Source organism: Pezoporus flaviventris, unplaced genomic scaffold, assembly GCF_033815535.1.
Source record: "Pezoporus flaviventris isolate CSIRO_AGI_PZ_B2104156 unplaced genomic scaffold, CSIRO_AGI_Pfla_v1 ptg000006l, whole genome shotgun sequence".
Lineage (NCBI taxonomy): Eukaryota > Metazoa > Chordata > Aves > Psittaciformes > Psittacidae > Pezoporus > Pezoporus flaviventris.
Window position 1 is genome coordinate 12,562,171 of NW_026892554.1, and position 23,401 is coordinate 12,585,571.

Here is a 23,401-nt window from a genome sequence, read left to right on the forward strand (position 1 = left end):
TCCAGAATACTGCAGTGCCAAACCATGACTGGTTGACTGAGAAGACATCACTGCCTCTCACTGTTACTTGAACCCCGACAAACAAAATGTACCTGATACTTTTCTGATATAGAGAATTATTCTAAGCAGACCCACAGCTAAGGCAGCACAGAAAGAAGGCAAGTAACCATTCACATAGCCTAGCAACCCATGAGGGAGAACAGAAAGAATTAAATAATCAAGGAGAAAGTTATGGGGGTGGTGGGAGGGTGGAATCATTAACCAACATTTTTTTTAAGTGATGCTTTTAGTGTTATAATATCAATTTACCCAGGTTGTTGGGGTTTTTATATGCGTACATTCATGTCTTCAGCTAAATGCTACTTAAACACTCTTAATTTCACCTGGTTTTGATCAAATAAATTTTGGCAAATGTGAAACTATTGCATTCCCTCCACTAGAAAAGTATAATGTCTAAAACCTCCCCCCTGCTCAGAAGGGGCACGAATTGACCTAAATACGGTAATTAGAAAGGCAGGAAAGGCAGGCAGTCATTCAGCCCTCTCACTCTAATTAGCAAAGCAGACTGTGCCATAAAAGATACACTTCTACATTTTGAGGTTTTGTACCGGCAACTGTTTCTATTATCCAAAAATGTTAGTGCAGTTGTACCAAGCATCTTACCTGGGGGACCTGGGGGGCCTACAGCAAGAACAAGAAAGAAGAAATGATGAGTTTAAGCTAGTAAGAAACAAAAAACAATTCCAAACTCAATTTATCAGGATTAAATCAGAACAGTAAAAGGGGAGGACCCCCCCACAGATTTCAAAATGAACACCTGTGGGTTTAGCTGCTTTGTATTATAAATAATAATTTAAACATTAGCAGAAACTCACTTACTGAAAGAGTATCCTTAAAAGAAATTACACAGACACATACATATTGCTTTTCGCAAATTTCTATTGATAAAGGTTTGGCAAACAACCACCTCTACAATGTACTCTCACTGTCATGGCTTATCTGGATGGATGCAAGGCATTTAACAATCATCACATCTCCTTCATATAAGTGCTCTCCACAATCCTACTGCAGAAGAATAGATTTAACAAATACTGATGAATGTCATAATTAAAAGTCCTGTTGAAAATACACATTAAAAATACATGCTATATTTCCCATGTGTTGTATTTCATTGCAGTTCAGGATTCAAACTATTTAAACAGGGAAAAAAATGGAAAAAGTCTTGTCATTATTATTGACTACATCTAAATCACAATCAGCCTTTTCACACGTATTTGTTCTCTGGTCTGGAACCCAAGCTTCCCACAGGCCCTGGCTGGTGTGTTAGAAACTGGCCTTGGCTCAGTTATTCAGCAACACGCCATGCAATAAAATCTGTCTCATTCTCTCTGTCTTAGTTCAGGTATAGGGCCTCAATGAGAAGAAAGCACAGCAGGCAAGAGTAAACCAAGAATAAACCAAAAATGTTTCTGTAATAAGATCTATCACCAAAACATATTAAAAAAAGAGCCACAAAAAACAAGCAGAAAAAGCAGGTTAGGAGAATACAAAGAAAGGTGGCAGTTGCAATTAAAGAACCAAATTAGTTCTGTGAGCATTTTCATCTAGCCAACAAAGTAGTCTTGTTTCAACGTAACTCTACAACAGAAAATAACAGTAATTACTAGATTTCCCTAACGATGACAATTTTCAGCATTAATTAGAAAGCATTATGAGTAAAGTGAAAACTATTTTATAATACCATTACAGCAATTATCTCTTTTAATCAGTACAGGCAGTAACGTCAGTTAACATCTTTCTGCCAATTTTCCAGTAAATGACCATTTCTTCCACACTACAATGTTACATCCATCAGTGCGTTCAATTACTTCCTTACCTCAAAAACTGAGGATCTTTATTACCCTTGTATAAGCATAATGTAAACAAGAAAGGTACTTGAAAAAGCAGCAATTGTCACAAAGGCCTATAGCAGAGAAAGCCAGCAACAAAGTTTAATGGTGTCAAGAGATCAAAAATGTGCAGAAGGCACCAAGCTGCATGAATTCAGAAGTCTGTAGCCCAAAGAAACAAACTTCTAAGTTGTCTATGGCTCAGCCTCAGTTGCAGTCAGAACTGATCTGCATTTTCAGAAGCAGTATTCAGCATCTGTTTGTACTATGATAATAGTGCCACAACACTCATTTATGTTGAAATCAGTTCAGCCACACGGACCCGATAGCCATTTGAAAACACAAGTGGTAAGTGTTCCTTCACTTACTATAGTAAGTGAAGCATTACTATACTATACTATAGTAAGCATTACTGTACTACTTACTAACGTAAGTGAAGCATTTTCTTAAACACATAAAAAGTGGCTTATTTCTAATCTTCCATCTTCAAAACAGAACACAACTCAGTCTGTTACAGAATTCAAAGCTGGACCATAGCCCTTAAAATGGCTACATCCTGACATTCTTTTCATCAAATCACATAAAAACTTCTCAGATAACCTCTTCTAGCTATCAGCCATTCCAGTTCCTCACTGATAACATGTGAAACCCAATGTCCTGTTACCATGGTCCAATCCAAAGCAGGGGTAGGCAAACATTTTACTTATCTAAGCCTCATTACTCCACAGCAGTTAAACAATGGAAGCAAGTTTCTACATCCTGTATGTTCATCCCAGGTAGCCTTGAAGTGTGGAGATGTAGACAAAAATACCAAGACCAAACCTCAGCTAGTATTTTAAACACCCAAGTCTATAAGATTTGCTTATGAAAATTACTTGGGAAAGAAATAGCTCCAACTAACATCAACTGAGATCCTTAGATTCCAACATTTATATTAAGTTGGCATAGGTAAAACCCAAAGTAGCACCTATTATCTTTTTTTAAATAAGCAGCATAATTGATATATACATTCTCAGTAAATAGCACTGCTCTTTGACACAGTCACCGACCTCAAGTTCTTTGAAGACATTGTAATTCTTTGTTCCTGAAGATAACATAGGTGTAGCGCTTCAGGCAATAAACGTACCTGTTAAGCATATCCCTTTTGTGCTGTTACATAAATCCACCATCACTCGGACCTAAAATTGCAAAGAAAGTGAAGTTGAAGCCAGTGCATGCCATAGAAGTATCTGGTTTACTTTGCCTACAGAAATAATTCCAACAACAAAGATAAAACTGTCCACTCTGTGTTCGTAAGAATAAACTACCTTAACCCTGTGACTCCATCCATCTCTTCAGGCAGTGACTCTCATAGGAATTTGTTTAATATACCTCATCTTAAATCTTACTGAAGGCAGGAAGAAAATATTTGGCAGACTACTCCATACATCATCTAGGCATTAAGGCTCATACTTTATTGTAAAACCTCCATGGTTGTCCATGCATTGACTCTACCACTAGAAGGTATTAAAAGCCAAAATCAGCCAATAAAGGTTACACTCAATTTTATTTTAAATTCATATCAGATGATGAATACTTATCTAACATAAGATATCCAGTGAGAAATACAAACGAAGTGATTTCTTATCTTGGAATAACCAAGATCTACTAATTTGGAAAGGACTTTCATCCATTCAAAATTCCATTCCAGCAATGACTGACTTCATCAAAACCAAGCTGAAAAACACATTCATACAGATGCTCTTAATTTAGAATAGACTAAAGTTTCTCAATCAGAAAGTCATCTTTACAAAGCGCATGGGTTTTGGCTGAGAAAGCATTCATTTTACATGTCCTGCTTGCTGAGAGTGAGAGTCAACACCATAAAATGTTTTGTGACTCATCAAAACACCAAGCAGAAATGAGGATATTATGAACGCAAGCACTGGAAGGGCCTCAGCTCTTCATGGGCAATTCTAATGTTTATAGTCAGAAATTTAAAAGATTGTTATTTCAGAGCTGTGCAATATATGATAATTTAGGAACTATTTACCCAGAGTTGCTCATTTATTCATCCTTATAAAACTACTCTATTTACCAATAATGGAATGCACCAGTCCCAAAAGAGAACAAGTGCAAATCAATCTGAAAGGCAGATTGATGTTTAATCCTAGCATGTTATTTGCTGCTGTTAATCTTTACTTTTAAAACTAGCACATCATTAGCTTCAAGCAACAAATGTAACAGACTCAAAGGACAACTGTTTTGATGCAAGTCCTCTTTTGCTGCAAAATCAAAAGAAGGATTTTAACTCAGTCAGATACATCTGGAGAATTCACCAGATTCTAGACCGTACTGGAACAGCTCTTGTATTTACAAGTTTTAGACTCAATTTAAATTAGCTGAGAAGCGCTAACTGGTTTTGAACATCAGAATTGGCTTGTTCTCTTTCCCCTCCCACCCCTCCAAAACACCTGGCTTTCACCATGTAACTTGTAAAATGCACATTGTCCATGTGTGCTCTAATTCAAACTGCATTTTAATCTAAATGGTTTTGTTGAGGTTGCTGAAGTGATTGCAACTTGCTTTGGGGCCCTCCAATTATCTCAGCAGTATTATTTTACCAATCAGTGCAATTCAGGTGACAATTAAAAAACATGGCACTCAAAGTGTGTTAGCAAATAGCTTACAGCAGAACCTCCTGATTAGCTATGAAAGATGAGTACACAAGTCATCCAATCAGCCAGCACCACCATGAAGAAAAGCTACAGATAAAAGTATATTATTTAAATAATAAAAGTTTAGTTTTGTCACTAAGCAAGTGAAAACACAAAATAAGACAACCAAAGTTATGAAGCAACAACTTGGATAACTAGATAGCCATAAGCCATCACCTCTTGCACTGTTTTAAATCTCACTTTCAAACTTATTACTCTCAAATTTATTGGGCTGTTACCCTCTTAGCAGCCTTTCTAGAGCAGCAGATTCGCCGACTTCCTATTTTTATTCTCTTACAAAATAAATTTATTTATAAATACATAAACAAAAGGCCCAGAACCAAAAAAACTATGCTCATGTTATTAAAGATAAAATATGACTTTTGATACCTAAAGCTATTTCAGAGAGACTTGAGCCGTGGCCACAACAGACCTCCCCTGACCAACAGTTGTGTAGAGCTGTAGGATATTGATACCTACAGCACCAACCTGCAGAAACCTGTGCCTCTGCTACAGGAGAGATCCTGCTCAGGGGAAACCTCCATTCCGGGCCCACATTCAACAGAGGCTTGAATATCATTCTAAGGCGTGCAAGTGTAGTAAAGATCATCTCACCAACTGCAAGTAACTTTATCTCGCACTACAAGTGAGACAATAGAAGCATTCAAGTCTTCGTATTACATTAGTGGGAGTTAGGCACAAAATGGAAAAATGAAAGAGTGGGAGGGGGTGCTTGAAATTTTTTCTGAGGACTTTTCCCCTTGATCAAGTGGGTCTGCACACAGATACACACCCAGCAACAGCCAGAATGAAAAACAGTTGGCGGAAACTCTGTGAGAACAAATGACACAAAACCTGCCCAAGCAGCTCCCTACAGAATGCACGTTTATACGAAGCACATCACACACAGCAGTAGTCACAGGGGTGATTTAAATGGAGATGCTGCACAAGTGAATAGTCTTGCCACATGCTGATAAAATATACACCGTGTCACTCAGTGCTATTTGAAGATGATGATAAAAGTCATTCAATCCACGCATGCTACCTAATGACAACAGAGTAGCATATTTAACTGCCACTGTCAAGATTATCTAGACATCCAATGGCCACTAACAGTTTAATCCCCAGCACCTAACAGAGAGCATCAGCAGTGTTCAGTCCCTGTCAGGATCTGAACCTTTTCTCTGATAATCTTATTTGTGGATTCCTTAGACTCAAAGCAGCAGTTCACGTCAGCTGGAACAAAGTGAGCAGCAGCTGCCAAATACAAAGATGGTTTCATAAGAGAAACAGGAAGAAGTTTTGACTAAATGTTTTGATGAAAAGCTTAGCTGCAGCACATGAAAATATTTCACTGGGTCATCACATTTTTTAAGGTTATTTGATCAAAAAAAATCTAAAGAAAACACACTGTTGTTTTCCAGGTTTTGGTTTTTTTTATGTTTCTAGAAAGTCATTTCAGTTTTCAAATTTGGAAGAGCCCTGCTCAGTAACAGTAACTTGAGAATTATGGTTCCAAAAAATAATGATTAACATTCCACTTTGACCTGAAATAATTATTTATCCTAAACTCCCAACAACTGCATTATCAAAATGCTATGCTATGAACACCCGCACTCTACAGCCTCATTAGCTTGAATATTAATGGAGATGCCATCACTGCAAAACCATCATTGCAATGGTTTATTAACAAAAATGCCAGTGGAACAATACTGAAAAGGTATTTTCTGTAAGTGATGTTTTAAACCAGTAATACTGGTGACAGCAGTAGGAGGTGGAGTTAGCCTCTCCTGCTCTTTTGTGGGCCAAGGTCTGCAGTCTTCACTGGGACAGAATTCCCACTAAGCTGCTTGTAATAGTAATACTTTTCTTGTACTTCTGACTCAGAACTTAAAAGCTTTTAAATCTATTCAGAGTTTTTAAACTGTATGACCTGTGTATCTTCTCCATTACATAACCTAGTTAACACCAAGCAAAGATAATCTTTTCACTGAAGTGCAAAAAACTACGCAATTTTGCTAGAGAAAGGACATAAAGGTCTCTACTGACCCATCGAGCACTACTTTTAATATTTACTGAAAGGTTTCTATCAACTTCAGACACATGTGCGGGTAAAGCGATGTCAAGTACCTCACCTTGAGATACTTAACAGCAGGAAACACATGGGGGTTCTACTAGTGGTGCAGAGATTTAAAGATCCAAAACCTTAGAACCAGAAGGCTGACCCTATTACAATTATATTTTTGAAGCCTCATTAAACCCATGCTTCTAACGAATAACTTCACTCTGTTTATCTACATAACTATCATTTTAGAAGTTTAATCATAAACTGTAACCTAGATGGCACATCAACTCTAAGGCCTCATCATTTACAGACGCTGTTCCTTAGGCACCACGCTCTGAAAGCATCAAGCGGGTGTTTTTGCACGACGTAAACTCAGCAGCAGCAAAGAGCGGCCCAGACCCGGCAATGTCAGCATCGCCCATACAAGGGAACCGTGCGGCCGGAGCTGGGACAAGCCCCAGCCCCACTGTCCCTCAGCCCCTTGCGGCTAGAGGCGGGTACCAAGGGCCAACGCCGCCGCTGCCGGCCCCCTTCCCGCCGCAGCCCCGGCGGGCCGTGCGCTCCGCCGTACCGGCACCATGGAGTAGGTCATCATCATCAGCATGTCGTCGTTCTCGGCCCGCACGTGTCCGCGGGCGCGCTCCCCGCGGTGGCTCCGCTTGCTGCGGGCGGGCGCCGTTCCGGGGTCCAGCAGGTACCGCGCGGAGCCGTTGCCCTCCGAGGGCCGCGCTGCCTCCAGCTCCCGCAGCGCCGCTCCCAGCTCCCGCCACTGCGCCAGCAGGAACAGCGTCCCCGCGGCGCTGAGCGCCGACAGCAGCCCCACGGCCGCCAGCGCGCACCGCAGCGCCCGCCCGCCCGCCGCAGCCGCCATCGCCGCGGGGTGCCGCGGAACGGCTGCCGCCGGCGGGGAGGGATTTATGTCCCCGGGGGCCGTGGGACGCTGGCGGGGCGGAGGGGAGTGGCGGTGGGGGGGGGGGCCGGGAGCCGCCGGAGCAGAGGGACGGGGCGCGGAGCGGGCAGGGAGAACAGACGAGACAGGGGCCGGGGCCGAGGGGCGGCAGCGCCTAGCACAGGGACCGCGGCCCGGCGCCTGCTCCCCGCTTCCGCACCTGGTCCGCGCACCTCGGGGCAGGGTCCCACCGCCCACCAAAGTCGGGCTGGACGGGACGAGGAAGCTGCTCCGAGTCGACCGTTTCCGGAGGGGATCGCCTGGGAGAGCCTTGAGCTGACTGCCGGTAGTCACGGTGTAGTTTTAAACGGCTCAGATTGCACACGACTGTCTTCAGGTATCGCGATTCTCGTTAACTCCGTTCCCCAAAGCTATGGTACAAAAGTAAAAATCCCCCCCCCCTCATACATACACTGTCATTGTGCGGCTCATACTATCACAGTTTAAAAACATCATATGCCATTCACTAATAGCACTTTACCTGTTGCTTCAGATGGTCATGCACTGACTTTTCCCAAATTACTCTTGCAAACCTTCTGTGACATGGGCTATCTTTAATATTTTGCTCCCAATTAATTCATAGTAAAGACAAGAAAATGAGCTACCCAGAATTTCACTCTCATCAACAGCAGAATTTGACTGCATATGAAGACTTCATGAAGAATATGGAAGTTACTAAACTCAGAAATGTTATTTTGGATGCTGGCATTTTACTTTCAAAGGTAAAGCAGTGTGCTTTCTGACATTGTTACTATTTCAAATCTATCTCAAGACATTCACAGCTTTTGAATGCCAGGGTTCCCACAAGAGAGGGTTCTTGATCCTAACTTTATCAAAGTGACAGTCCTCTGCAGATCTCTGCAGCTGATCAGGTACATTTTGCCTCCATTCTACCTATGCCATGGACCTGCAATTCATGCCCATCCCACAGTGCATTGAAGGGTGAACCATTAGGTCAAATCACATTTGAATTGAATACATGTAGTTCTGCTGCTGTAGGTTAAACACAGAAGAGAAGCCAAGACAGGAAAACAAATCCATCATCTTAAAGTTCTCATCTCTCTGAAATAACAGCTTACTGCAAAACGCAGTGGTGTCCTCAGGCGTCGCATTGGAGACTCTTTCCTTCTGAAACTATCATGATGGGTTTGGGTAGAGCAGAGTGAAAGCAGAGGGGACAAACATCATTCCATCTCATCCCACAGTGACAGATGAGACACAGTGACAAATCTTCATACATTCAAAGGTACGAGGCTCACCACCATGGAATCAGAGAAAGCAGATTTTCCTGCTCAACTTCTGCCATATCATGGGAAGTTTTTCAGCTTTTTTTGCACTATTTAAAACTTAATTCAAAAACCCACCCAAACCAAACAAATATTGACAGAACTACTACCTCATTACCTAAATATATTCCCACTGCTGGCCTCCAGTGAAACGTTCACCAAAACCAGAGTCTCACTGAAGCTTAAATTGCTGCTTGAGCAATTCACCATATATTGCAGATAATGCATTTTATGCAAGACTACTAACATCACACAGATGTACATATCTTTCTGCAGGATGAACAGTCTTAGAACGGGTTCCACCAGTAAAATATTGACATTCTAAGGAATAACAACAAAAACAAAAATGCAAAAACCTCATGAAAAATCGTTTCTGAGGCCTTGGCAGACTATTCTGAAGCTATCACAAAGTTCTACTTACATGTAAATAGTCTTTGTGATGCCAATGCAGATAACAGGACTAATTGTTTACTCTGTGTCATGGTTTAACAGTCAACAACTAAGTACCATGCAGCCACTCACTCACCACAGTCTATATGCTGAGCAGGATGCTCTGTGGTATGAAAGGTATGCCACCTTGGCTAGTTGGCATCAGCTGTCCTGGCCATGCTGCCTCCCGGCTTCTTCTTCAAAGCATAGGAAACTGACAAGTCCTTGATGAGGGTACGCACTACTTAGTAACAGCTAAAACATCCATGTTTTATCAACAGTATTCTCATACTAAATCCAAAACACAGCACTGTACCAGCTACTAAGAAGAAAATTAACTTTATCCCAGAGAAAACTAGGACACTGAACTCCTAAGCAAGTACATATTTGAGTTTTGCTTACACTATTAGTCTTAGTGGGGGAGAGAAAAGAAAAAAAGAACTATGACCTTGCACAGAAATTCCCAGAAGATACAGTTTAGTTTATAATTTCATAGATACAATAAAACTAGTAAGTATTATCATAACAGCAAAGGCGTTCTTTCTGAGAACATGAATAGAACTGCACTCTAGAGACCAGATAACAAACAGCAATTTTTCATGTTTATTGCTCATTTCAGAGCATAATGATTGAGTTAAAAGAGTGTAATAATCATAAGCTACCATCTAGAGAATAACAGAAGCAATAGAATGTTCTTACTTCCCCATCTGTCTAATCTTGCAGGGCTTTCTTTGCATTACAATCAAAAATAATTTGAATATTGTTCATTTAAAAAAATGGGCCATTGGATCACTATGAAAATCCTATCAAATGCTGCAGAACCTGCTCAGTTGGCAGAGTTAGCAGGATTCTTACCTGGGCTGTTAATCGCTCCAGAGCTGCTACCTACACCACAAGTTATATGGCAGTCTGTGCAATACTGTGACCAGTTTGCTAGGACACAAAGCATTTCACCTGCGTCAAGAAACTGCCCTGTCTTGAAAGTCAGGAATCAGTCAACAGCCAAGTTTTGTGGCAAAGGGGTTCCCAAGCTGAAACTGCTTGGAAAGTCCCATTAGCTACTCCAGCGGCAGAAGTAGCTGTCTCACTGAGCTGTGGACATGTCTTTCCCAGCTTTCTACTAAGTCTCTCCCCACACCATATAACCAGCACTTCCTCCACATGTCTCTATATTATCTCATCCCCTGCTACTGCCCTACAATCCTATGTCTCCTTCTAGATCTTTTGTCCCTATATAACACATCTGAAATTTTGGTCTGTCCATACATCACTTCTTATGAAGTGCAATGCAGCTTCAGGCTTTATGGCTCTGTTCCTTCTCCATGATGAAATGGACACTGGTGATCAGCAAAGCAGAATGGAAGCTTGGGAATGCCAATGATAAAGTCTGGAAACTTTCACTCCTGTTTCCTTACCCAAAGAAATACGCTTACAGAAGAAATATGCTCAGTAGCAATCTAAACCCATGTGAGAAAACTGTTATCCCATAAACCCATCAGTCTTTTTTTTAGGTAGGCAGAACGTCAGCAAGCAGCGCTTCAATTCCTTCCTGTCATTTTAGAATTTGTTTCTCTAAAGCATATCCTAACACAAATGTGCCTCAAAACTGACATGTAGTGAAGCATGGCCTACAAAGGTGATGTAAATCTGCCCAAGTTATACAGGAACTAGATAGAAACTATCAATATAAATATGCAAACTACAGATATATCATCATGTTTATGCTCTTCACATAGTCACACAGTTAAAATAAATTGTTAGGAGGTAAAACGCAGGTTTACCGCAAGATGTATTTCTGTATCTACATCACACTCTATGTGTATAATAAAGATTGTTACTTGATTATTCTGAGGCTGATAACGTATTCAGATAAGTTACATTTAACTAATGTTTGCACTGATGTCTTACTTTGCAAATATTGTTATTACTGAAATCTCATCTGTTTAGGCAGCTGTTGCAGGGATCAAGCACGTTGGAGATTGGCATGTTATTCTATATTATATGGCATGTTATTTTCACTTGGATAACTAATGTTAAAGAAGGACTGACTTGCGGAGGATGACGCCCTTAAAGATAGATAAGCAAACTTCCGCTGGTGAGGCCATTTAAACATTGTACAGCTTATAATCTTTATGAATGCTATTACAAAGAAAGTAATCTCTTTTCCTGAACTAGTTAAAGTGAAATAAAGGTATAAAGCTTTCATAACTTCCCATGATAACTGACAGATTTTACTGAATTCCCTTTCTTCTCAGGAAATATGATACAGGATTAATAGATTTGTTTGGGGATTCTAAATCTACTCTACTCTCCAAGCCTACAAAGTAGATGGGGAAGATCATTCTTTGGACTCTCAAACTGATGAAAGTTAATGCTTTTCAGTAAGTTTGGCATGCTTTTCCTTGCTATGGCTGAAACTGGTAACTGTTGCAACTCTATGTTCAGCATGGATGTAGTCAGGAAAGCAATCCACCCTGAGCTATAAAAGCCCTTTTTCTTCATCTCTGTTACAGCTGCTCCAACCACGTAGCACACTAGCAGCCAACCAGCTGCAGAGCTCCTCCATCCAAATCACAATGGCAATTCAATATTGGCACCGAAACCAACATTGTTTCTACAGGAAAGGCTTAGCTTTGAAATGTTAAAATGCTTTCTTTTTGCCATATGCAAAAAGAAAGGCTTGATTTTGAAATTCATATTAGGTCCTAGACTATTCACGTTCGGAAAAACTGGAATATGTAGGTTTGAAATGTCTTTGCATTAACTGTAGGTCAGTCACAATAGCAGACTTACAGCAATTCAGACTACACGAAGCTCCACGATTAACCTCACCCCACAGTTACTTCAGGCTTGTCTCAGTGACAGACACCACAATGCAACCCACTCCATTTCTGTACATACATTCCACACAGATTATATAGCACATTGGATACACAGGCTTGCTTTTCAAGTTAGAAGGGGGGGGGGGTGTTAAGAAGAACCAAGTGAGTGTTTTTAAGAATTAGAGGAAGATAAAATGTACAGAAAACAGTACAATTCTGACCATTTTATATCCCAAGAGGTGGATTTGTGGTTTGGTTTTTTTTGTCATGAAAAGAAGCCTTAGATTCTGCTATAGAATACTCCAGAAAGGTTATTTAATTAAGTTTTATATATTAACCTAGGATGGAAGGTAATAATAGAAAGAAAGGTGTGTGGAATTCTTTCTTCACTGCTATACTTTGGCAGGAAGAATTAATCATTAATTTAGTTTCAGCAATGGATGTGCCCTAAACAAATGTATATTACCACCAAAACAGCAGCCAAGAAAAAAAAAGGAAAAGTTACAGACTGAACAGTACTGGAATAAGTGAAATTAATGACAGAAATATTTCATTACAGATAGGGTAACATCCTTTTAAACAATACTTTACAAATACAAATTCTGCATGGAAAGAGCTGGAATTGCCAGGTAACGCTTATCAAATTACTATCTGAAAAAGCTGGAGCTGTACCCCAACCCCTTCAAATTTCCATCGTGTATTGCATTGGCACAAGGATGTAAAGCTCCTTAAGGAATCAGCAACATATACCCTAAGTACCACATCTGATCTCAGGAAGTTCCTACTTAATACTGAGATGCAAGAATAAATACATTTATGCAGAGCAAAGGATGTACCAGCTGCTACTTTTTAATATCCAGTCTTAATGATAAATCATAAATTAAAAACCAATGAAAAACAATTTTACATTAGGTGAGCCACACGGGTGCTTAAAAACCAAAATAAACCCATAAATATCTGCAAGTAGTGCAGCACAAAGAGTACTATTCAGCGGCATCAACAGAATGTTTCATTGTCTTTGAATAAATGTTCAGTAGTCTTGGAGGAAGATGCCTTAGAGATGCATCATTAGGGCACTGGCAGCTAAAGACTATTTTCCCAGAAAACTGCTCAGAATTCCGTCAATACATGTGCGTTAGACAAAAATCAAAGCTGAATCATAGAGAAAGATGACTTAAGGAGTGAAGTCAAACAGAACAATTTGAACACCATGACTACAACCACCCATTCGTAATTTATGTGAATAAAAGCAACTGATCAAAATACATGACAAATGCTAAGCTCAACACATATATCACATCTTTGTATCACCACTGGAATATGAAAACAATGAATAGAAGTGCAGAAATCCACAGACCTTAGAAAATGGTCCTTGCTTTTTGTAAAGGATCCTGTGGTTCAGCAGGGAATCAAAGGAAGAAGAGAACACTCCTCAATCACTACATAACCAAGCCAGGAAGTAAATTCTGAATATTCGTTATCAAACAAAATATCAAACCTGAATTGTGTATATATTGAAAGTGGCACACAAACCAATAAACATTTTTTGTTTAAGGGTTTCCAACAACAGAGGAAATATTCAGAGTTTTTTATATTATGGGATCTCTCTTACATCACCCACTTTCCAGGATCTGTCTAAGGAGAAAGTGTGGTTGTCTCTGTGGCACAAGGATGCCAGAGTGGAAAAAGAAAAATAGCTGGATATAAAGTAGAGTAGCATTAAGGTTGCCTCTACTTCAGAAATTCCTCTCTCTCTCCACATTACATCAGGTGTAGATTGCATCCATCCCTCTTACAGCTAGTATTGTACATAGTGCAACCTAATAAAGACCCGATTAAAGCAATCTGTATCACTTGGCAATTTTCACTCAAAAAGTACTGAATAGAAACAGTATTCTAGCTCCTTTCCCCTCAACTTTTTCATTCAATTTATTTACTATTTTCTTTCACAGGGAATTATTTTTTTTAACATATTAATTTGATATATCACTATACATACAATGAACATACATTGTAAGACTAATTATAAAGCAGAGAGAAATAAATAGCAGTATATAAGCTGTCTGACAAATCGTATAGAAGAAATTTCATATACTGAATTTACTATTAGTAAATTATTAGGTATCTACAACTTTCAGAAAGCTAAAGGCAATAATAGCCACAAAGACAGCTGCAAAAGAAATGCACTGGGATGTGTGATAATTGGAGAAGATAGTAATGTGATCTCAGAACATTCACAAGATGAAGAGAACTGCTAGCTGTTTTAGGCAGATTATTATAAGCACTATATATCAACTCAAGTAAAAACCTCAGAACGTACTCTCTGAGGTCCTGATGGCAAAATACATTGTAATTTTAAAGACAGGGATAACTGAAAGGTAACTGAAAGGCTATATTAGATGGCAGTAAAATCATGCAGTAGAATGACATTAACTATATTAAAGCAATTTAATCTCCCATTTTCATCTTTAAAGTCTACTAATCTAGAACTGCATTTTCTTCAGTGAGAAGAGTTATAGCTTCTATAAGTAACCTACCTATTTACACATAATCAGGATAAAAATCACATACAATGGATTAACTGAAGAGCAACCCTTAATAAATTTATCTATGACACCTCAGTGCCTCTTACAGACAGGCATGAAAACCAAGTGACCACATAGACTTCTACCTGAGAACAAGGTGAATCACATCCTAGAAATGACTGCTTTTCCTCTACTGTTAACAAAGCAAGTCCAGAAGACAGGTTTAGACAGACATGTCTGACATCAAGGAAAATGAATTATATCCATAGCAGTAGTACTACTAAGGGAAAGGGGGATAATAAGGCAGATCTTATTGAAACCCATTTCCGAAAAGACTGTCTCTACTTCAAAGGTTTTATACACAGCAGAAACAGGAACCAAGCAAAGAAGCAGGAGATGGAGTCTTTATATATCAGATTTTTATTATTAGGTTCAACTTTAAATTTAAAGTAAGGTTTTTTAATATAAATTTCTAGTTGCACAATTTGGAGGAGAGGTGCACATATAACTCAATAATAGAATGTATACTCATCAAACTGTATTTTGAATACTTTGCCTTATTTAGGGAAAAATTGTGGAAGGCACCAAGACTTTTCCAAAGAGGGGAAGAAGGAGCACATTCCCTCCCTTTCCCCAAACACCCTTATTTAAGAGCTGTGTGTGTCCTAATTAGCGGAGCAGAAAATGTGCAAGTCTGTGCAGATCTCAAAATGGCACATGGCTATGACACAACATTCAAATTGTTCTGGGAATACAGGATGGAGGGGGCACTCTGGCAGAATTCTTAGTTCCTTCACAGGCATTGTAGCTACAGCCCACGTCAACACGCAAGCAATTTGGCACATTCCACGTCTGGGAAGATCCCCCTCAGATTGCACTGTCTGAATTTATGTTTCTTGCCTCCATATTAAAAGATGTGAAGATACCACAAAAGGATAAGAAATGGCACAAATCATGACTCAAAGAAAAAAAATTCTAAACAAGCAGACCTTCAAATAAAAGAGCAATTTTATCAGACTTGTGAAGCTCATGAGTCTGGATGCTACAGGACTGCAGTCTCAAAGTGCTTTCTATACTTTCTGCAGGGGCAAAAAGTACAGTTCCTCTTATAAGAAAGTATAGTTCCTCTTACAAGAAAGAGGTTGGGAGTAATAATCAGACGTAACAATATTCTTGATTATAGAAAGAAGAGATTATATTGGCAGGTACATTTTATATTACGGACAACTGAATATGCGGGCAACTGAGCTCCAACTTTTCTGCTATTCAGCCTTTTTTACTACATGGTCTTTTAGCCTTAAGCTAACATTTTTTTTTTGCTATGTAACCTGTACTATGCTATTCAGTGTTTCCACAACAGAAGAACCAGACAGCTAAGTATAGCTACCACTCTTAGTTCAGCATCTCAACAACCAAGATGTAAAATAGATGTATTTAAAGTTTAACAAAAAATTACAAACTAAGGATTTAATTACAGAATAAAGGAACTGACAGAGCAACACAATTTATGTTGATTTCTACCTATGTACTACTATAGTATTTTCTAAGGTAACAGCAAATTAACAGATCATTTAGGAAATGCTTTAGTGGAGATCACTACGAAGTATGTTTATGATTCTCAGAAATGTACTGGTAACTTGACTTTTCTTCTTCTACTGTTTTTGTCACTCTGGTATGAAATTGCATGCTCTTTCCCCTTTAGTTCTTGCTTGAAAATCAAGATTCGCATCTTTGCCTCAACAATGACAAATTAAATTAAAGATTCCCCCTCCTCTTTCCTCCAGAAATACACTTTATAATTCCCCAATGTCTGTTTAGTTCCATGCCTTTTATCAAGGATTTTTCCTAAAGAAAGAAAGATCACAAACAAGAAGTGCCCAGGACATTCATTCCTTCTGTTTCCTCTGCTTCCCTAGTTTTGTTTTGATGTGGTTATTCTTGCTCTGTCACTTTGGAAATTGCGCATTGCTCCTGCATAAGTTATTTTATGCACATACTGCAATTAAACCTTCTTCGGTATGAGCATGCCCCGCTGCATTGTTGTATGTTTGTTTTTCTTGTTTGTTTAAACAAACCCTGTTTACAGGATGTGATACTGACTTTTTGTCTTATCAAAGCAGCACTAGCAAAAATACAGAAAAAACAGTACTGTCATTGACCTAGGGCCTTGCATTTGTATCCTGCTATTTATAAAGAAGGCAATCGTAACTGCCTATTCAGACAGAAAAAATCCCACAGTTATTTATCTCACTGGCAAGTTTGCCAATGACACCAAGTTGTGTGGTTCAGTTTATACTGGAGGAAAGGAATGCCATCCAGAGGGACCTTGACACACTTGTGAGGTGGGCCAATGCCAGTTTCATGAAGTTCAATAAAGCAAGGTCCTACACCTGGGTCGGGGCAGTCCCAGGCACAGCTACAGGTTGGGCAAAGAAGAGATTCAGAGCAGCCCTGCGGAGGAGGACTTGGGGGTGTTGGTTGATGAGAAAATGAACATGAGCCGGCTTCAGTGTGCGCTTGCAGTCCACAAAGCCAACCGTATCCTGGGCTGCATCAAAAGGAGCGTGACCAGCAGGTCGGAGGAGGTGATCCTGCCCCTCTACTCTGCTCCCGTGAGACCTCACCTGGAGTATTGTGTGCAGTTCTGGTGTCCTCAGCATAAAAAGGACATGGAACTGTTGGAACAAGTCCAGAGAAGGGCCACGAGGATGATCAGGGGACTGGAGCACCTCCCGTATGAAGACAGGCTTCAGACAAGACAAAAAAAACCCACAAATAAATTGACAGTTCCAGAGCGATTCACCACAATACTGTTACCCAAAGAAGCTGTGAATGCTCCATCCCTGGCAGTGTTCAAGGCCAGGCTGGACAGAGCCCTGGGTGATATGGTTTAGCGCGTGGTGTGTGTGCCTATGAGGCAGATTGGAACTTGATGACCTTAAGGTCCTTTCCAACCCAAACCATCCTGTGATTCTAATGATGTATTGCAGAGATCAGATGTGGCCTGATTGTGACTTTTATTTTTTTATAGTTTGGAGGCTGATGAGTGTTTTTACATAGCCAAATGACTACAGAAAGCTGCCTGGTTTGTCTACTTAGGTACTAATTTTAAAATTAATGCTCTTATGCCTGAGCAATTATATCTTTCAGAATTAGATCAGCATCTATTACAAGTATGTGGGGAGTCTGCTGGCATGCAGACATTAAAGATTACCGAATATGTCAATTTGTACATGAAGTAATAACCACAGTGACTGATTTGATTACCCATTAGGAGAGAACATTCATAATCTAGAACATATCAACCTCATTTGTACTGCTTATCACTCCAGCCTTTGATCAATTATTTTCTTAGTATGTATGGAAGGTCTACTGGACCTGGCATTTCCTGAGCCTACAAATATAATCTGTCTTTAAGAAAAATATGGACCAGGAGATTTGCTCTTGATTACATATACCAGCCATTTCACCTTGAACAGCAAAGCCAGAGGTTTCAGTCATCCAACAACAGCACCCAACTGCAGCAGAGAAACTTCTATCTGAGAACGTTTACTAGCAAGCAGAGTGAATTATCATGGGCAGAGCACCAAACTAACATGATCATTCTGCTAGCAGCCCCCAAGGAATTTCCTTTGGTTATCTTGAATATTACTGTGGAGTAGCGCCCTGTGCACTACTTCCAAAAGCTTCATTTAGAATTGCTAATAATCCCGAGTGTTTCAGGTGTTGGAATTGACTGGATTCCAAACACTGAGTATGCAAAGGAGATTTTGCACTGTTTCCATTATGCTGCTGTCTTAGACATTACCTTCAGCAACACATCTCTTCAGGTGGAAAGATTTCAGTACCGAATCTTCAATTTGGGTTTAGTTTGTCACAACTAGGTGTTTAGAAAACATACTGCATTTTACTTGTGTACAGAAATTGTAATTGTGAGTAATTTTGTAATGGACAAGTTAATGTTTTGTTGTAGGACTAGCTGCTAAATGTAATTACAGATGATTCAGAAGCCTTACCTGCACAGGTGATAAATTCTTCTTTGCTTGCATTTCATAGCTTATCAGAAGGGACCTGTATCAAACACACTTACCTCATACAAAGTTTGGGATATATTCTGGGCCACATGCTAGATTATTCCCTCAGAGCTCATGAAATCCGAGCTCACAACCAAAAGACAAATTTGACCGTTTGGGTACATAATCACATGTAACTGGTTTGGCTTTGCCAGCAGCTGCTTCTGCAGTATTGCAATGTTGTATAACATGAAGTTGTAATATTCCCCTAAACACTTACATGAGAGGGTCTAAACATACAACACGCGTGTTTTCACAAACTGGCTTTCAGTCTTTAAAAGGTGGAGGTAAGACAGCAGCTTAGAACAATACATTTCAACACAGAGGCAATTATTTTAAAGGAGTACTTTTACCTGAAATTCCACACAGCCCTAAGTTCACTGTTCATGGTATTTTTCTCCCCCATAAACCATTTCAAAATATTCTTGAATTTGCCAAAGCAGCACACATGGAAAAAAAAAAGCAGCATTTTATAAGCTGATCAGTCACAAAATACTTCAGAACTTGGGCTGATGTACAGGCAAACTTAGGTAACAGTAAAAAAGAACTGTCTGAGAAACCTCTGAACCCCCTCCCACTTCAGAGCTTATGCAGCCAAGGCTGTCTTGACAGAGAAATCAGTACTATTAGTAAAACAGCTAACAGCACTTGAAGCAGCAGTTTAGATGATTCAGAACAACTAGAAGTGGTTAGTGGCATTTTCATTTGGTTACTGTGTACCTTCTTTCAAAGCTGTACTTGAGTGTTGTATTGAGCTTTTTAATTCTACTGCAGCACCTTCAGCACTGAAAATTGTTCTGCAAGGACTTTTACAGTGACTACTTTGACTGGTTGGGATTACATGCACTAGGGGTTTGGCTATACCGTCAGCAAAAGTTTAACATTCTTACTTTGAACTCTTGGTGGAAATTATCCCTGTTAAAAACCAAACAAACTGCTTAAACATCCCACAATATATCTAAGTGACCATTAGAAAGAATTCTGTGTGATACAATAACAGCACAGTGGACTCCTGTTCCCACTTGGATGGAATGGCCAATAACAGAAATCTTCTTTGGAAAATTAAGGGGATACTGGAGCATTTTCCTTAAGTGCCACCAATAGACAACAAGTGTATTTAAGCTGCTGAAGTCACCCCACAAATACATGAAGTCCAGTGGCCTTAGTGGACCCATAGCCTCCTACCTTACCTGGAACCATTCCAAGGAGTAGGAGTGTGATGCCAGCACTTGGCCAATACACAGTGATTATCTGGCCAAACAGCAAGAAGTTATTCTTTAGTATTTATTCAAGTCTGCAATCCTACCTTTCCAAGAAACTGGAACAACAGTGCAAAGAAAGCTCAGACAGGCAGATATTCCCAACCTTCCCTACAGGATAAAGTGGTAGGAGTTAAGGAAGGAAGGAGGTTTGTTCACAAGTCCAACAAGTAGGAATAATTAGAGCAACAAAAACAGTGCTTAGCAATTTAAACTTATGAAGATATAAGCAGCAGCAGACAAGCCTCAGAAGTGAGGAAAAATGTTAACAATGGAAAAAAACAATACCTAGCAGCAGTGTGTATTGCTTATTTGGGAACTTTCCTTCAAAGGAAGACAGAAGAACCTGAATCATGTGAACAGGTTGAGAGAAACAGACTACATATTACAGGAAAGGAGGCAGCAGCCATTGCAGTGGGGCCATATATATATATATATATGTTTAGTTATATTAGTGCAATGCAGAGCTGCTAACCACATATGTTCTCACATACATGCATACCACTTTACAAATGAAAAGAAGCTGACTATAAGACACAAAAGTTCTAATAAAAAGATTTTTCAGCTTTTACGTTTTCCATCTCTCGGATGAAGAATTACTTTCAACCTCATGTGCAAAAGAGGAAATTAATTTACTGGCATGAACTACTCGGGTATGCAAAGAACTGCAATGTAAAGTAGATAATACCAACGCTAAATCAGTGTGATAAAATCCTGAGCAAATCAGATTCTTATGCACAATAACAACACATACTTGTATAGCATGCATATTACTTCCAAAAAAAAAAAAAAAGAGAAAAATAGGGGAAGCGGATTAAAAGTTTAATAGAATATACTTTGCTTCTGTGGCTGCACATTCAAGTAAAAGTTCTGCATCACTTTTAGTGCAGTCATTACATAAGAAAATGCACAGGATTTGCAGAGACAGGAAAAAAAAAGTACTTAGATGTCAAGAGAAGCCTGTAACAATGTGGAGACTCGTCCTAAACTACTCTGAATAGCCTGCACATTTTATCATTGCAAGGGAATAGACTGTCTCTCAAAACACCTTTCCCCAGACCCCAAAGTACTGCTCTCTAATTATCTTACATCCATGGACAAAGAGAGAAAATGTTAGATAGCCCTCACTAGTTCCGCACATCAAGGCTAAAGAAATCTTCACACACTCTTCCTTTTTCTCACCAGCTGCAATACCAGTTCAGGAGAAGAAGAACAAAAGTAGACAAGTTGAACAGCTAACGAGCTGAACCTGTAGGCACTCAGATACTTAATACAAAGTTAGCTTGAGCTAGCACGTCTGTGACCTGTTCCTGTAATGCTTGATTATAGTTGCTTCTGCCTGTGACAAGAACACACTGCCCCCATCTTCAAAATAAGAAGTACTTCTTGAATTAACAAGTATAGATAGTTTTAAGATCTGCACTTATGCAGGCAGACTAATAGAAGAAAAATATCCATACTGTTAACTCTTTCCATTTTGACTATTATTAGGAGTTTTTTAATGCTACTAACATGGTGTAGACAGAATGAGAAGAATAATTTGAAGGGGAGTCACCAATAAAATACAGCTTAATTTTATTACAAGATTTAAATCCTCTGAATAGGAAGGAGCAGTGCTGAACAACAGCTATCTAATGCCTGCCTCAAAAGGCAATAGCAACATAACCCTATAATAATCTTTTTCTTTTCTTTATGTTTTTGGAAGGCTGACAATCACCACCTCCTACAAACAAACTAATCCCAAGCAAAGAGCCAGTTTTTCTTTACAGATATTTCTAAAAGACTTATCAATGGTTGCCACCACCAGTCACTTCACAGAAGGGCTGTTTGATATTTAAATGTTTTTCAAAATCAAGTCAAAATGCTCCCAAGTACAGTCCAAAATAGTAATCAGCTCATGCGGTAGCAGTTGAGGTAGACAATTCCCAAGTAACAGTAAACATTCTGATATTAATATGCCACAGCGAATTACACAGTTTTTTATCAACATAGATCACTAAAATAACTATTAACCAAAAACACAGTGTGATGTGTACAGCGATCCCTATAAGCTACAGGTTTGGGAGGAAAATGGCCCTCAAAAGAAAAGCTGAAAGAGTCCACTGGCTCTTGTGCAGCTACACACGTATCTATTATTCAGGGAAAGAATGTTTGTAATGAAGCACAGAGTACCCAAACACTGAAACCCGTTTTAATAAAAACATATGTACAGAAATGGCTCTTAAGTAATGGCTCTCAGCCACACCACTTACAATTTTTCCTGCATCTGCATCTGTTTCAGATAAATGAAATTACTGAGATCTTTTTGAGTGTTCAAGCCCACACAGAACTTCTTTTATAAAGCTCTTTCCATCAGCAACATAAACAACAAAAAACCTCAACAAACACCAAACCTCAAGTCCCCAGAAGTGACAATTCTGAAGATTTGAACCTATCTCAGGCAGTACAGACAGAAGGGATTTCAAGAGGCACTTATTGACTGTTTTGTACCCAATGATATAGCAAGCATCTCCAAAAGCTTTTCTTTCTTTTGGTACTCCTTAAACATTTCTAAACAATTTTCAGCAAGGAGAGGTTTGGGGAAGCATCCTGCAGCTAGTGGAGGTATGTGGAAGGCCTACTTAAGGCCAGACTGAACACACAAACATTTAGATTTTTACATATAATGTATTAACAGAGTAGCAGCCGCCACAGATGTGTAGCTGTTATGCACAGCAGTGTTACAGCAAGCTTATGCAGGAATTTCTTCTTTGCCAGTTAAAGAAGACTGAGCAGATGATAGTCAAAATTATTGACTAAGTAGATTCTTGAATTATGGATGACAGAAAAATGGGATCTCAAAAACCCTTTATCTCAATGTCACTGCTATAAGGTTGAGATAGGTTGGACTGGGACCAAAAAAGCGGCTGGGAAGTTGTCAGATGAATAGAATGACAGAAAAATTAAAGTAGAAATGAACCTCAGACTCCTCCTTTGCACAGGAACAGATGTTACCCGAGAAAAATGTGGTGTGTCTAGGATGATTTTACATGTCACAGAACCCACCACTGTATAGAGCAGCTTCATCAGATCAGGGAGCAAAATGGAATAGGTTCTGGATTGCCTCTTGTTCCAATATAGCCATCTTTCCATGCCACAGTGGATGCAGATTACCCAGTGGGCAGCAGAGAAACCTAGGATTGTTTCATCTGCTATTAATTATTCTTCAAGGGGAACAAAAAGATGCATATTTATCCAATTTTTTTGGCTGAACCAGGGTTTTTTCTAACCCTTTTAAATGCAAAATAGAAACATAAAAGGCAGAAAGCAGTTTTGGCTGACATGTTATGGAAACAACTATATTTCCATGGAGAGAGCAGAAACAAGCGGCTTATGCATATATCTAGCCCATTCTTTGCTAGCCATGAT

At 39.4% G+C, this 23,401-nt stretch overlaps 1 protein-coding gene across 5 annotated transcripts in view; it reads right to left on the reverse strand.

Annotated features, from left to right (window-relative positions):
- The window catches only part of GLDN (gliomedin), a 99,722-nt gene that overhangs the window by 13,313 nt on the left and 63,008 nt on the right, over nucleotides 1-23,401 (reverse strand). For 3 of the 5 annotated variants that reach the window (XM_061446951.1, XM_061446953.1, XM_061446950.1), the window contains exons 2-3: nucleotides 3,016-3,067; nucleotides 664-681 (exon numbers count right to left, since the gene is read on the reverse strand). In XM_061446951.1, coding sequence (XP_061302935.1) covers nucleotides 664-681; nucleotides 3,016-3,058 — 61 coding nt within the window. In that variant the 5' untranslated portion in view covers nucleotides 3,059-3,067. Of the gene's footprint in view, nucleotides 1-663; nucleotides 682-3,015; nucleotides 3,068-7,221; nucleotides 7,487-23,401 lie in introns of those variants that run through there. The other 2 variants (XM_061446955.1, XM_061446954.1) reach the window with 2 other exon arrangements.